At 35.0% G+C, this 14,010-nt stretch overlaps 1 protein-coding gene across 10 annotated transcripts in view; it reads right to left on the bottom strand.

Annotated features, from left to right (window-relative positions):
- The window catches only part of LOC111504205 (potassium voltage-gated channel seizure), a 741,437-nt gene that overhangs the window by 125,558 nt on the left and 601,869 nt on the right, over positions 1-14,010 (bottom strand). For all 10 annotated transcript variants that reach the window (XM_074183663.1, XM_074183665.1, XM_074183666.1 and 7 more), the window contains one exon: positions 12,135-12,378. In XM_074183663.1, coding sequence (XP_074039764.1) covers positions 12,135-12,378 — 244 coding nt within the window. The remainder of the gene's footprint in view (positions 1-12,134; positions 12,379-14,010) is intronic.

Consider the following 14,010-nt stretch of genomic DNA (forward strand, 5'->3'; position numbering starts at 1 on the left):
AGTTGAGAAACTTGTGCGAGCTAAGGACTAACGAGGTCTTACCTTTTAACGTGTGATTCCTAACAATGTTCTTGAGATTTCGGAACATAAAATACAATGAGTTCAATTTTGAGATCAAGTTGGTACAATGTTCCAGTTTAAACCAGCGTCAATAGTAATTCCAAGAAATGTAACTGATAAAGTAGGCTCAATCAAGATTTTATCAGTTTTCATTGTTACAGTTTCGAATTGTTTTCGGTAGTTGTGGAATCGAATTATATTTGTCTTATTACTATTGAAATAGAGAGACTTCTGATCACGCCATGAAATGCGGTTACCAACCGCTGTTGTACACTTTTGTTTCAAGGTATTTTCACATTTGTCAGAGACAAATATATTGGTATCATCTGCATATCTGATGTAGCTGGCAAAAGATTCGATAATATGTCATTCGTGTAGAATAAACATAAAATTGGCCTCGAAACAGAGGCTTGAGGAACGATCATAGATATATTTTGATATGCAGATTTAGTGGAAGATATACTAACAAATTGTTTTCTGTGGGTCAAGAAACTCCGTATCCAGTCCAGTGAAACTTCACGAATGCCATATTTGTGCAATCAAATGCCCTGCTGATATAATAATAATAAATGGTCTTCATTTTACGTGGCGGAGTTTAGCAAAGCGCTATTCTTCCATTCAACCACATTTGAGAAAAAAGAAACATTACAAAAAATAAATGGCAACTTCAGGACAATAGTAAGATTAAATCCAAATGTTTATGTTTGGATCACTGTTGGCTGAGCAATTCAGTTTTAAGTTTACTTTTGAATAGCGGTAGTGATGAATTTTTCAAAGATTCACTGAATGAATTATACATTGTTACAGCATGATACGTGATGGATCGTTCATAGATAGTGCTGTTATGATTCGGAATGTCAAAATTATTGTTAAATCTAAGATTTCTTGAGTGTATCTGATGTCTGGGAAAGATTTCATTTACCAAATAAGTGGGTTGTTGTGTTTTTATCAGTTTGTGAATGTAACAAGCGAAATGCAAATCTCTTCTGTTTTGCATTTTTAACCAATTAAGTTGATTGATGGAAGGGGTCACATGATCTCTGTAATTCAAGCAAAATATTAGTCTAATGCAGGCGTTCTGTACTTTCTGAATTCTTGTAGAAGTTATGGAATCGATGCAAGGGCCACAGACGACATCGCAGTAATCAAACATGGATAGAATCAGTACGTCTGAAAGGGTAATTTTAAGAGACCTACTAAGATAGTGTCTGTTCGAATACAGATAATTCAGAGTACCGTAAGACCTTTGAATGAGAGTATTGACTTGATGAACAAATCTGAGGTTGTAGTCTATATGAAGTCCTAAACATTTTATTTTGTCAGTCAATTCCACAGAATGTCCATCAATATACCTACAAATCGATATTATCTATGACCCTTTCACGATCTTTGGCTTTTCCAAAAATTATTAAAGATGATTTACTAGGATTGAGGTTTAGACAGTGTTGCTGCGAAATCTGAACAAAATTTTTTATATCATTATTGAGCGATGTTTCGTGATCAATAAGCTGATTTACTTTATCGGAGTAGTACAAGTTAGTGTCATCTGCATATGTATGAATGTTGAATAAGTTAAAGACTTTGGAGAAGTCAGATATCAATATATCTTGAACGATTGACGAAAATTCTTAGCCCCCATCGAATATTATACATCAAAAGAAATACATTCCTAACATCACAAAGAAAGCCAAATCAACCAAGTCGATGCTTTTTCTTTCTAATATTCACTATGAAATGGGTTCGGAAGTATTATCAATTTTAATGATTGATGAATGATGAATTCATTCAAGAAATGAAAGATATAGTTCGTCTGGGCTTGAGTGACCTCTTCAGATCTTCAATAAATGAAGTGTAATTTAAATACGTTCTGATGAATTTTCATCCAGTGTTAGCCATACTCATCACAAAAAATGTTCCATTCCGAAAGTTATATAACACTTTCCAAATTTCATATAAAATACGGTAACGGATATACATGTGCGTCTAATATCCAATAAGCTCGTATACCCTACGAATTTCCCTGTTTTTTTGTAAGGCCGTTAAGGGTGTAATGAGCTGCCCTTAACGTGTTCGTCAAATAGGAAGTGCCCTCATTTCCATTGTGTACTCGACAAGTTACGATCCGTTTCCCCTGTTTTATTTTATAATGAAATTCTTACTCCTCATTTGGAAGCTCTCTGGTGAACAGAAGTGATGATCTCTGGATTGGACGTAATTATAGTGAGGTTGTGTGAAAAATGCTGCTTGGTAGAAGTATAGAAAGGCAACTAGTTCTACATGCTTCATATTCAACATACAATGCGGATTAATGTGTCCACACATACGGCGGTATCCAATGGTGCTGATGTGGTTATAAGACAAGTGTCTTGTTCCTAAACTTCGAAGTACACATTGATATATTAAGTTTTTTACTGTGACATCTGTTACAATGCCACAATGAATGCTTGGAGCTGATGACTGAATGGCGATTTTTGTGCTATTCAGTGTTGATGTGAAAGTAGTTGCTTCGAAGGCTTTTTCTCCTCTAGATTGTATCTGGAAGAAACTTCTGTTCACGATCTACATATCTTTACAAAAAGTTTCTATTGCAGTTATTTTTTCCTTCCTTTCTTTGGAAGTTTCCACATTTCTTGTTAATTTATGTGTGGAAGTAGGAAGCCAAAAAGATTTTCGTCCCTAAAAGCAATAATCTTGCCTAACACATGGATTGAAAGTCTCGGGCCTAAGAAAGAAAACGCGTTTTCTGGTTCAAAATTGGCTGTATTCATCAAAGGAATCTCCATCAAGAGCCACATAATTATTCCAGGGCCGCTTTGATATTTCAATAACAGTTTTGTAGAACGATTTATCTTCTGCCTCAAAACAGGCTAGAGTTTTAGCAATAACCTCTTCATTCTAGAGAAATTTTTTACTGGTGATCTTTTTTTGAGGTCTGCGAACAGTTAGTAATCGCTGGGAGCTGAATCTGGCGAATACGGTGGATATGAAAGCGATTCGATGTTTAATTCATGTAGTTTCACTATTGTTTTGAGTGACTTGCAACACAGTGTGTTGATGGAACGATTTGTTTTTGCTGCATGCGGTCGTTTTTTTGCAATTTCGACCTTAAATTGCTTCAATTACTCTATATAATATTTACCATTGATGGTATCTCTCTTCTCAATATAGTCGATGGATAATACACCACGAACATTCCAAAATACCGAGATCGTAACTTTTCCACCCGCTTGTTGTGCTTTCGGGCACTTTGGACGAGGTTCGCCATTTACTCTCCACTCAGATGACGAACGTGGACTGATGTATCCATGTTTCATCTATTGTCACACATCGCGCAAAAATTCCGCTTCGTTATGTTTGAACATTACCAAACACTGTTCAGTACCATCAGGACGTTCTTGTTTTTACTTTCGGGCACTTTGGACGAGGTTCGCCATTTACTCTCCACTCAGATGACGATCGTGGACTGATGTATCCATGTTTCATCCATTGTCACAAATGGCGCAAAAATTCCGCTTCGTTATGTTTGAACATGACCAAACACTGCTCAGTACCATCAAGACATTCTTGTTTTTAGTCAACAGTGAGCTCGCACGCCACCCACTTTGAAAAGCGCTTTCTCATAGTCAAATGCTCATGCAATATTAAGCTAACGCGGTTCTTTCGGTAGCTTCACAATGTCAGCTAACTCACGCAACTTCACTGTTCGATCATTAAAAACGATTTTGTGTATTTTTTCTGGTGTTACTGCCTCGTTTGGACAACCACTGCGTTCTGAATCATCGGTGTTTCTACTACCACGTTTGAAGTCAGCAAACCAACGTTTACTTGGTATTTTAGGTGGATCGGATTCCTTATAACAATTTCTTGAACGGCATTTTTTCCAATCAAGAAGCAGTGTAAAGTTGAAACACGAAATTGTTTTTGATCCATTGTTTAGAAAACAACAGAAGTGGTGTCACTCTTAGCACAATAACTTACAAAGTTATGAGTAGAATATCATGAAATGTCAACAGAGGTTAGTACTAACTGAAAAAGCGGTGAATGCAATGACACTAGCGCCATCTATGTGTTAGACCCCGGACCTTCCAGCCCAGGTACTAATATAACCTTCTCAATTTGAATTAAGTTTGAAATATATACAAATCATCAAAGATATAATGAAATGGCACAGGGTTTTCAAATGAAAACTCCACACCCTGGACATTCCTTGAATGGATAGAAATTTGAAACTGAAGGTTTTCAGGGACACATTTCTACGCCAACGCAACATTTGTAGCTCCACTTTCCTAACGTCCATATCTCCTACCTCATCTTTCTCAAGTCTCATACTATTTGAAAATTATCATCAAGTGGAATATCATCTTAAAATTCCTATTGTGTAATTTTATTGCAGATAAAACCCGAATATTCCTGAAACGGCCTGAATGTGATAGGACTGTAGCATGTTGGGTTGACGTTGGTGATTTGCTCGACACACAGGCGATCGATTTTCACTTTCTATCGTCCAACACGTGTTAGGAATCATACGTTAAAAGCTAAGAGCTCGTTAGTCCTTAGCTTGCCTTAGTTTCGACTTTTGAGAGTTCTTGTTCGTAGGGAGGCGACAGCTGGTTAACGGAGAAACAGACAGACTAAAAATAAAAAATGTCCGAGACCTGCAGTTGAAGGTCGTTTGGGAGACACAACAATTAAGATAAAATAAATTGAAATCATGTGGTTACCGAAATTAGATAAAATACACTCAAAACGTATTGTAATATACTCAAAACTTATTCCATGTTGAGTTATTGATGATAAGAAACTAAGCAAAAACCATAGCAATGTTCTTTTTAAATGGTGTTCTTTTAAAACTGTAAATAATTTCCGTTGCAACGTTAGTTTAAAACGCCTTGTCAACTTGTTTTGTATGGTACAACATTAGTTGTCAGTATTTTGATTTTAGTTTGAAGTTCGTTAACTTCAAGTCTGACAAATGGTTACATTAATGGAAATGCCAAAAATAACAGTTTTACAAATGATTGGTTACGGAGATGAAACCAGAACACAACAGGAAGCAGCTCGCTTATTTTATAAGAAATTTCCTAATTTACCGCCGATATCTCAAGGAACAATGAGCAAAATAGAGAAGCAGTTTCGCGGGGTTGGTCATGTGAGGCAGATAAAAAAAGCAGCTGCCAATGCAATGAGTGATGAACTCAAATTAGATGCTTGAGATTGAGGAAAACCTACATACATCGAGTAGACAGGCATCCACTATAATACATTTGAATAATAATAATATAGATTCATTTTCTCAAAGATAATAAAACATATAGGGATAGTCACTTATAATCTAAAGAATTATGTATGAGAAGCATTGTCGAGTAAATATATTCTCAAGCGATTTTTGAAAATAGAAATATTGGCGGAACTAACTATTTCATTAGGCAGTTTATTAAAAATCCTCAGACTCAAATATTCAGAAGATTTCGAAGATACAACATATTTACAGTAGGGAATGTGGAAATTAGCGCAATTCCTCGTATTTCAACTATGGACTTGTTGGATTCTAATAAACTTATTTTTATTTGTGTATACGTATACAAACATTTTTAAAATTGAAATACTTGTCATTGTTGAAACTTTTGATTCTTTAAAAATCGGTCTACAGGATGCTGTATCGCAAATAATTTTTAAAATGCGATTTTGTGAAATGAATACGTCTGGTGCTCGAGTGGAAAAACCCCAGAAACATATGCCATTTCGAAATCGGGAGGCTACTTGTGCATGATATAATACGAAATAATTGTTCACGTAACAAAATGTTCTTAAGATTTCGGAACATAAAACATAATGAGTTCAATTCTAAGATCCAGTTGGTACAATGTTCTTTCCAGTTTAAATCAGAGTCTATAGTAATTCCAAGAAATTTAACTAATAAGGTAGGCTCAATCAAGATTTCATCAGTTTTTATTGCAACAGTTTCACATTGTTTTTGGTATTTGTAAAATCGAATTATATTTGTCTCAAATATTTCTATTGAAATAGAGTGACTTCTGATCTCACCATGAAATGATGTTCCCAACCGCAGTTGTACACTTTTGTTTGAAGGCATTTTCACATTTGTCACAGACAAATATATTGGTGTCATCTGCATATCTAATAAAGCTGGCAGAAGATTCGATATTATCCATGCCATTCGTGTAGAATAAAATTGGCCTCAAAACAGAGCCTTGGAGAACGCCCATAGAGATATTTTGATATGCGGATTTAGTGGAAGATATACTAACAGACTGTTTTCTGTGGGTCAAGAAACTCCGTATCCAGTCGAGTGAAACTCCACGAATACCATATTTGTGCAATTTAGACAAGAGTACCTCATGAATATTACTGAAGTTTTTTCCCAGCATTATACTGCAGTTTAATCTTCCTCTTGACGATGATCACTTTGTGATCGAAACACGTGTCGAGGTATCAAAAATAACGATTTGGTGGTGGAAAAAAACTCTAGTAATATTCATTACTACACCAAAGGTTCCAAACACTGCATCATAAGAGTACCTCATGCTGAACGCAGTCAAATGCCCTGTTGAGATCACAGATCGCAGAAGATCCCAACAGGGCACTCACCTGATTCGATTGCTTTGACCAATTTCTTTCAATTTGACTAAAATTTCTAAGTCTTTGGAGATAAGTATATTCAAAAACCTTAGAAAAGCAGAATGTGACAGTAATTTTCAAGATTTTCAAGATTTGCTAAATTTTGCTTTTTGTATACTGGGATGACTTTGCCGATTTTCAATAAAGATGGAAAATATCCACAAGTGAAAGAAATATTGACTTGATAAGATAGAGGTGAAATAATGTTACCTATAGTATCTCGTTTGAAGAAATAGGAAATTTTTAGAAATTGTAGCAAACTTAGTGGGACGAAAATATACTTTGTCCATGATCAAACGGAGGCACAAAGAGAAGAAAGTAAAATTCCGAGGAAATATTTGAAGAAAGCAAGAGAAACTGTCACCAACAGAGCATCTATTAAAGGAAATAAACTTGTCGTAAACGGTACTGCGTATACAATACTGGAATACAAGAACTGGAACAAACAGAAGAAGAAATAGATAGCAAAAGACCAAACAGTGTACCACACACGCCCAATCCTTAACAAAACTATTTATCGAAACTAGCGTTTGAAAATCTACAACCTTCAAAAATACACGTTGATATTGAAAAGACTATTTTGCAAGATCCTCCAAAAATACGAAGAAACTCGGAAACGGATAATCCAGCAGATAAACCAAAAACCAGACAGAGAAGTAATACAAAGGATAGTGAATCTGGAGGTAGATAAATACTCAACACTTCTTTTGAATCTTCTAAAATATAATTTTAGTATTGTATCACTATTTAATATCTATCCAATATGTTCTATATTATCGCTCGAAAACTCAATTAAATAACCCGAACCATAAACTAATAAGCTATCTCCCGTACTAATGAATAATCATTTCGACACTAGAATATTTCAAATAAATCTTCATTGTTTAAAATTTCTTTGGTGATTAGTGTAAAGAAAACTTTCATTGTTTTTAGGGTATTATAAGAACCAGTATGGATCCTTATATTAGGGAATATACAAACGAACCGATTTTTGCTAAAATTTTAGAAAATGATGCAGAACTCATCTCAAATAAACTGAAAGGATTGAAATGTTTACATATGAATATACGTAGTATTTTAAAAAATATAGATGAATTGTTGATATTTTTTATTCAATTTAATGAAAAATTTGATATAATTATTCTAACAGAAACCTTTAAAATACACGACCTCGAGACAATTAGTATGAAAGGGTACGAAACCCTCTACAATAAGGGAGAAATTAGTACAAATGATGGCGTAATAATGTATATCAAGAAAAGTATTAAATATGAGTGTGAAGTACAAAACATTATAAATATCAGAGTCTTAGAAATGAATTTAACAATGAAACAACACAAAATAAAAATCACTGCCATTTATAGATCCCCGAGTACATGTGCGAAACAATTCATTACCGAACTTACTGGTTATTTACAGAAAGCAAAGAACAAATATACTCATATAATTATCGATGACATAAACTTAGACCTTCTTTCTGATGGTGAAATAGTTGAAGAATATAACAATATATTGAACACAGAGGGATTCATTTCATATATTAATGAAGTAATTAGACCAAATAGTGGTACTTGTCTAGACCACATTTTTGTCAAAAGTGACTTGCAAATTAATTCTTATATCTTCAAAACGAGTATAACCGATCACTACACAATTGCCATAACACTTGATTTGAATAACACATAGAGATCGATCGGAAACAAAAAGATTCACTAATTACGGAAAACTTAAACAAGATCTATTATCAGAAAACTGGGAAAATATATAATATATATATATATATATATATATATATATATATATATATATATATATATATATATATATATATATATATATATATATATAACAGAACATGCCAATAATGCTGCAACAATATTTGTGAATAGATTACGATATCTCATTGAAAATAATACAATTATAACTAAACCAAAGAAAAAACATAAATTAAAAAAATCCTGGATTACTGCGGAGTTAACAGAGCTCACAAATATAAAAAACAATAAGTTTCAAATTCTACTAAAATATCCCGGGAGCAAAACACTCAGAGAAGAATATAATTCATTAAAAAATAAATTAACTGCCAAGAAAAAATATCCTCGGAAAATAATAAATAACAGTAAAAACTCAAAAGAACTATGGAAATGTGTCGATGAGATATGCAATAAATCTAGACCTGAAACGAAAATACCGATTATTCAATCAGAGAATGGATCAGTGATGAAAAATACTTTGGAAATTTGCAATAATTTTAATGAGTACTATGCAAATCTTGGTCAAGAATGAGCCCTTAAAATTAAATAATCGGCTGATTACAATTACAATGAACAAAGATTACAGAATTCAATATATCTATCAGAAACTAATGAAGAGGATGTTTACAAAGTTGTTATGGAATTAAAACAGAAGAAATCTCCAGGTCATGATGGAATTCGCTCAGAAACGCTCAAATTGATAGTCAATGAAATTAAAACGCCATTAACTCACCTAATCAACAAATGTTTACAGGAAGGCTGTTTTCCCAAAATATTCCAAATTGGAATTATAAAACCACTTTTTGAAAGTGGAGAAAAAACAATAGTGAGTAATTATAGACCTGTATCACTGATCTCAAACATAGCCAAAGTAATAGAGAAAATTCTAAAAATTAGTGAATTTTACTAGAAAATTCAAATTGATATCTGATCAGTAATACGAATTCAGGGTAGGAAGATCATCGGAAGATGCAATACAAAATCTAACTACTTGTATTTACGAAGCTCTTAACAAAAAAATCCAGCAATGTGCATATTCGTTGATTTATCCAAAGCTTTTGATACCGTCAGTTAAACAAAACTCCTGAGAAAATTAGAGAACTGCGGAATACGTGGGAAAGCTTACGACATTTTCGAAATCTATCTATGTGACCGAGAACAGAGAGTTAGTATTGATGGAATTATGAGTTATCCCAAAATTGTTACTTATGGTATTCCGCAAGGAACGGTTCTAGGACTAATCCTGTTTACAATATATTTGAATGAACTATTGCAGATACAAACAAAAGGTAAAATTTTGAGCTTTTCTGACGATACGGCGTTCTTGTATACCGGCTCTTCATGGAACTAATTGAAAATGTCTGCAGAAAAAGATTTCATTGAGATCGAAATATGGTTCTGTTACAATAAACTTACGATCAATTTCGAAAAAAACAAATATTTGCCTTTCACATCATACTGCAGTACATTACCCAATATTGGACCCCTAAATATAGGAAACAATCACATTCCTGAAGGCGAGTCAATAAAATATCTAGGTATCTATTTAGATAGACATTTTCGATGGCACCTACATATGGAAGAAATAATCAGAAAGTTGAGAGGTAACCTTTCTAAATTCAATAACAAAAACTTTCTTGACATTCAACATTTGAAAACGTTGTACTTCGCACTTGTCCAATTCCAACTATCCTATGGTATAATAGCTTGGGGAGGAGTGAATGATTGTTATCTTAGGAATCTGAATGTCATACAAAAATGGATACTGAAGATTATATTTAATAGGAAAAAAACTCATCCAACTTCTGCCTTATTTAAAGAAGCGAATGTATGTGATATTCGACAACTTTTTTGTATGAGCATACTCAGTAATGTAAAAAAATTAAACATCAAGATAAAACCAATCATCCACTCCTACAATACAAAGAATAAGGCAAACTCTTTAAATGCACCACGATGTGACAAACCCATAGGACAAAGAAATGCAACATATCTCGGACCACGCTTATACCAAATATTACCAGAAAAAATAAAAAATGTCAACAGTTCTCACATGTTCGAGAAAGAAGAAAGAAATTCATTCTGAATACCGAAAGAGTTCTTTTCTAATTTTGTTAATCAAACTATTTCAAACAGCAATTTAACTGAATCATCTGTTGAGCAGACGAAAATAACTGTGTATTCTGTCTGAAACTACTGTCTCTGTTAATAAGGTTATTGATTAATTCATTATTCATTATCTTTCAATGTTAGATTGAGTATTTATACAGTTAATTACAAGGAAACCTTATCACGAACAAGCTATAGATTTCTATGGCTTCTGTGATTATCTTGTTTATTTTCGATAGCACTCGTGTAATGTATATCAGTGTATGCGATAATAAACATATTAATATTATCATTATTACTATATATTATTATACATCGATAGTAAACATATTGAAAATAAAATGATACCTACTCAGGAACTAATGGAAGACGATTTTGATAGAAGAACTCTTTTTTGTGAGCAAATGATGGACATATTGGATAACAATATCATCCACTTAGAACATGTTGTTTTCTGATGAGTGTACTTTGTCTCTTGCCACTACTGGTCAACGGAAAATCCTCACTGGATGAGAGAAGAACACACGCAATACCCTCCAAAGGTTAATGTTTGGGCAGGGATTGTAGGAAACCATAAAATTGGTCCCTTTTACATTGAGGGCAACTTGAATCGCGATAATTATTTGGCACTACTTCAAAATGATGTCATTATAAGTTTAGCAGATTTATATCCTGATCCAGGAAACCCTCAAGTTCCAGTGAATACGATATGGTTTCAGCAGGATGGAGCACCACCACATTACCAAGTTAATGTCCGGCAATACCTCGATACAACATTTCCCAATCGGTGGATACGGAGGCGAGGATCGATTGAATGGCCAGCGCGATACCCTGATCTTTCATCATTAGATTTCTTTTCATGGGGATATGTGAAGACCAATGTGTACAAAACTAAACCTTCAGATTTGAATGATCTAAAAGAACGAATAGTGCTTGCGATTAGGTCGGTCACGCCTGATATGTTAAATAATGTAAGAAGACAGTTTTATTTGAGATTAGGATGTTACGAAGACGTTCGCGGTGAACATTTTGAACATTTACTTCGTTAACATTCATATTTCTTTTTCGTATTCTACATTTCATTACGTTTTGCGTAACATTTTAGTTTTTGATTGTATTTTATCGAATTTCGGTAACCACATGAGTTCAATTTATTTTATCTAAATTGTTGCAATAAACTTGAAAGAGATAACATTTTGAATAGGGAATGTAGAGACCTTTCAAACGATATATCATAGACATTATTCTTATTGAAAAAAATTGGGGTTGTACCTGTCATTCAAAGGGGGTTGATGGAAAGGGTGGCATTTTTACGTTCAAGAATGTCAAATAATGATTCAAATCAGACGTTTTACGGGATTTTTTTTGAATATGTACAGTAACCAAAATTATGAATTTATTTCATTTGGCTTTCACACACTATATATATTTTCCATTTTTTTCGTCCTACTGCATACTTTGTTAGAAAACAAGTAAGCTGTAAGAATTCTGAAGTCTGTTTCTAAATTCGCCCAACTGAACATTGCGAATACAAATGCCAATGTTTCTAATACAATTCAAGTGAATACTCACCGATGAGATCTATAATTACGATTGGATCTTCGCCGTATTTCTTGTTTTTTCTGTTGTTGAAATCCGGTTCACCGAGCAGAAAAGCTGCAACGTACGGCGTGAAGATGGCCGTGTAGATGACCAGGATAAGAATTATCCAATCCCACACGGCCTTGAAAGGAGAATAGTGGAGAATTGTGTAGTTATGAATCCGCGGATTTTGGAGTTTGTATTCTGGAAGGATATCGGCGCCCAAGGACAAAACCTGAAACAAAAAAACAAAGGATGTTAAAATGTTTACGCTACAAAGTCATTCACTCCACGTGGAGATGAGGATGATATGCAGGATGACTTTCTAGGAATTGCCTCCATAGATATTGAAAAAAAGGATTGTAGGATATTGGTGGTGGCTTGAGTCACACTTTATTCACCATAAACATAGACAAAGTTATGAAAAAGTGCCCAGCTAGAACCAAAAAAACCACATAATGGAATACAGTAGGTATAAAAGTAGATATACCGGAAGAATGATGATGACACCGTCATAATAATCGAGAGAGAAAAAGATCCACAACGTTACTTAGAAATATGGAATAATATAGTAGGGGAATACAAAATGACAAATGACTTAATGAAAATTGAATGAAAATAATGGTGATTAGGTTGTGAGGAAATTGCGGTGGGAAAAGACAAAATATAATCATAGAAACATAATAGAAGAGATAACGAAAATATACAATGGAATGAATGAAACATTTAATAATGGAAGTGAAATCACAATAAGAACGAAGATTAATGTAATGTTTGAGAAATATAAAAATCATGAAAGAATTAGGTATAGAATCAACCTTGTAATATTTTTCGAAAAGAGTCAACTAACGTGGTAGGAACAGTTACAAAAAATGAATTACACAAGATCGACTAAACGGATAAAATAATGATAATAATTCTCCTCTCCAGCCGTTGGCACGGCTGGAGAGGAGACCAGCACCATACCACCAATGGAGACGACAATCAGAACACGCAGGGCGCTCCACAGGATTAAGCCCCTGAAGCCACAAGAACTGGCTCGTTTGGATGCGGAGGTTCATAGTGTTCTAACAGAAGAGGCTGACATCTGGCAAATCAACACCGCCGTGTATAACGTCGTCCAATCGCTTTCCGAATCGGAAGGACGAAATCCCGGCCTTGCGGTTCGGAAGATTGAACGGCGTGTACACAAGATGGAGGCTAAAATCACGTCGGCGAGACAACACGCGTCTCGTATCCAATGTGTGATGGATTACAGGGCAGCCAACAGGCCTTTCACGCCCGCAGTGCGGCGAATAGCCGCCAATCTACGACGTATCCATCACACTTTGAGCCATGGCGTGCTGCTGACCACCAAACAGCACTGCCTTGATAGGATACGAATGCTAGTGGCTGCTAAGAAGTCCCTAGTGAGGCGAGCGAGAAGTATCGCGGAAAACCTTAGGTTCCGCGAGAAACCTTCTCGCTTATTCCAAGAGCCTCCACATGTTGTGGATAATCCGCCGACCGCTGATCAGGTGGAATCCTTCTGGAAGGATATCTATGAACACCCACAGCCACTCAACTTAGACACTCCAGCCCTAGCGCAGTTCGAAGCTTTCAACAGAGAGCTTCGACAGCCTGAGCCCAATGAACTGCGCAACCCGATAACCCCGGATGACGTTCGAAGGGCCCTCGTTGGTTCCAAGAACTTTGCTGCTCCAGGCCCAGATGGGCTAAACACTTATTGGTGGAAAAAACTACCAAGTACCCACCACCATCTGGCCAGAGTTTTCAACTCATGGCTCGACGGAGAGCAGCCGATTCCGGATTGGTTTGTCGAGGGGCGGACCGTTCTTATCCCCAAAAGCGGAGATTTGTCGATTCC

The sequence above is a fragment of the Leptinotarsa decemlineata genome, unplaced genomic scaffold (assembly GCF_025532065.1).
Source record: "Leptinotarsa decemlineata unplaced genomic scaffold, Ldec_3_MD MMD2_tig00026340_RagTag_RagTag, whole genome shotgun sequence".
In the NCBI taxonomy this organism is placed as follows: Eukaryota; Metazoa; Arthropoda; class Insecta; order Coleoptera; family Chrysomelidae; genus Leptinotarsa; species Leptinotarsa decemlineata.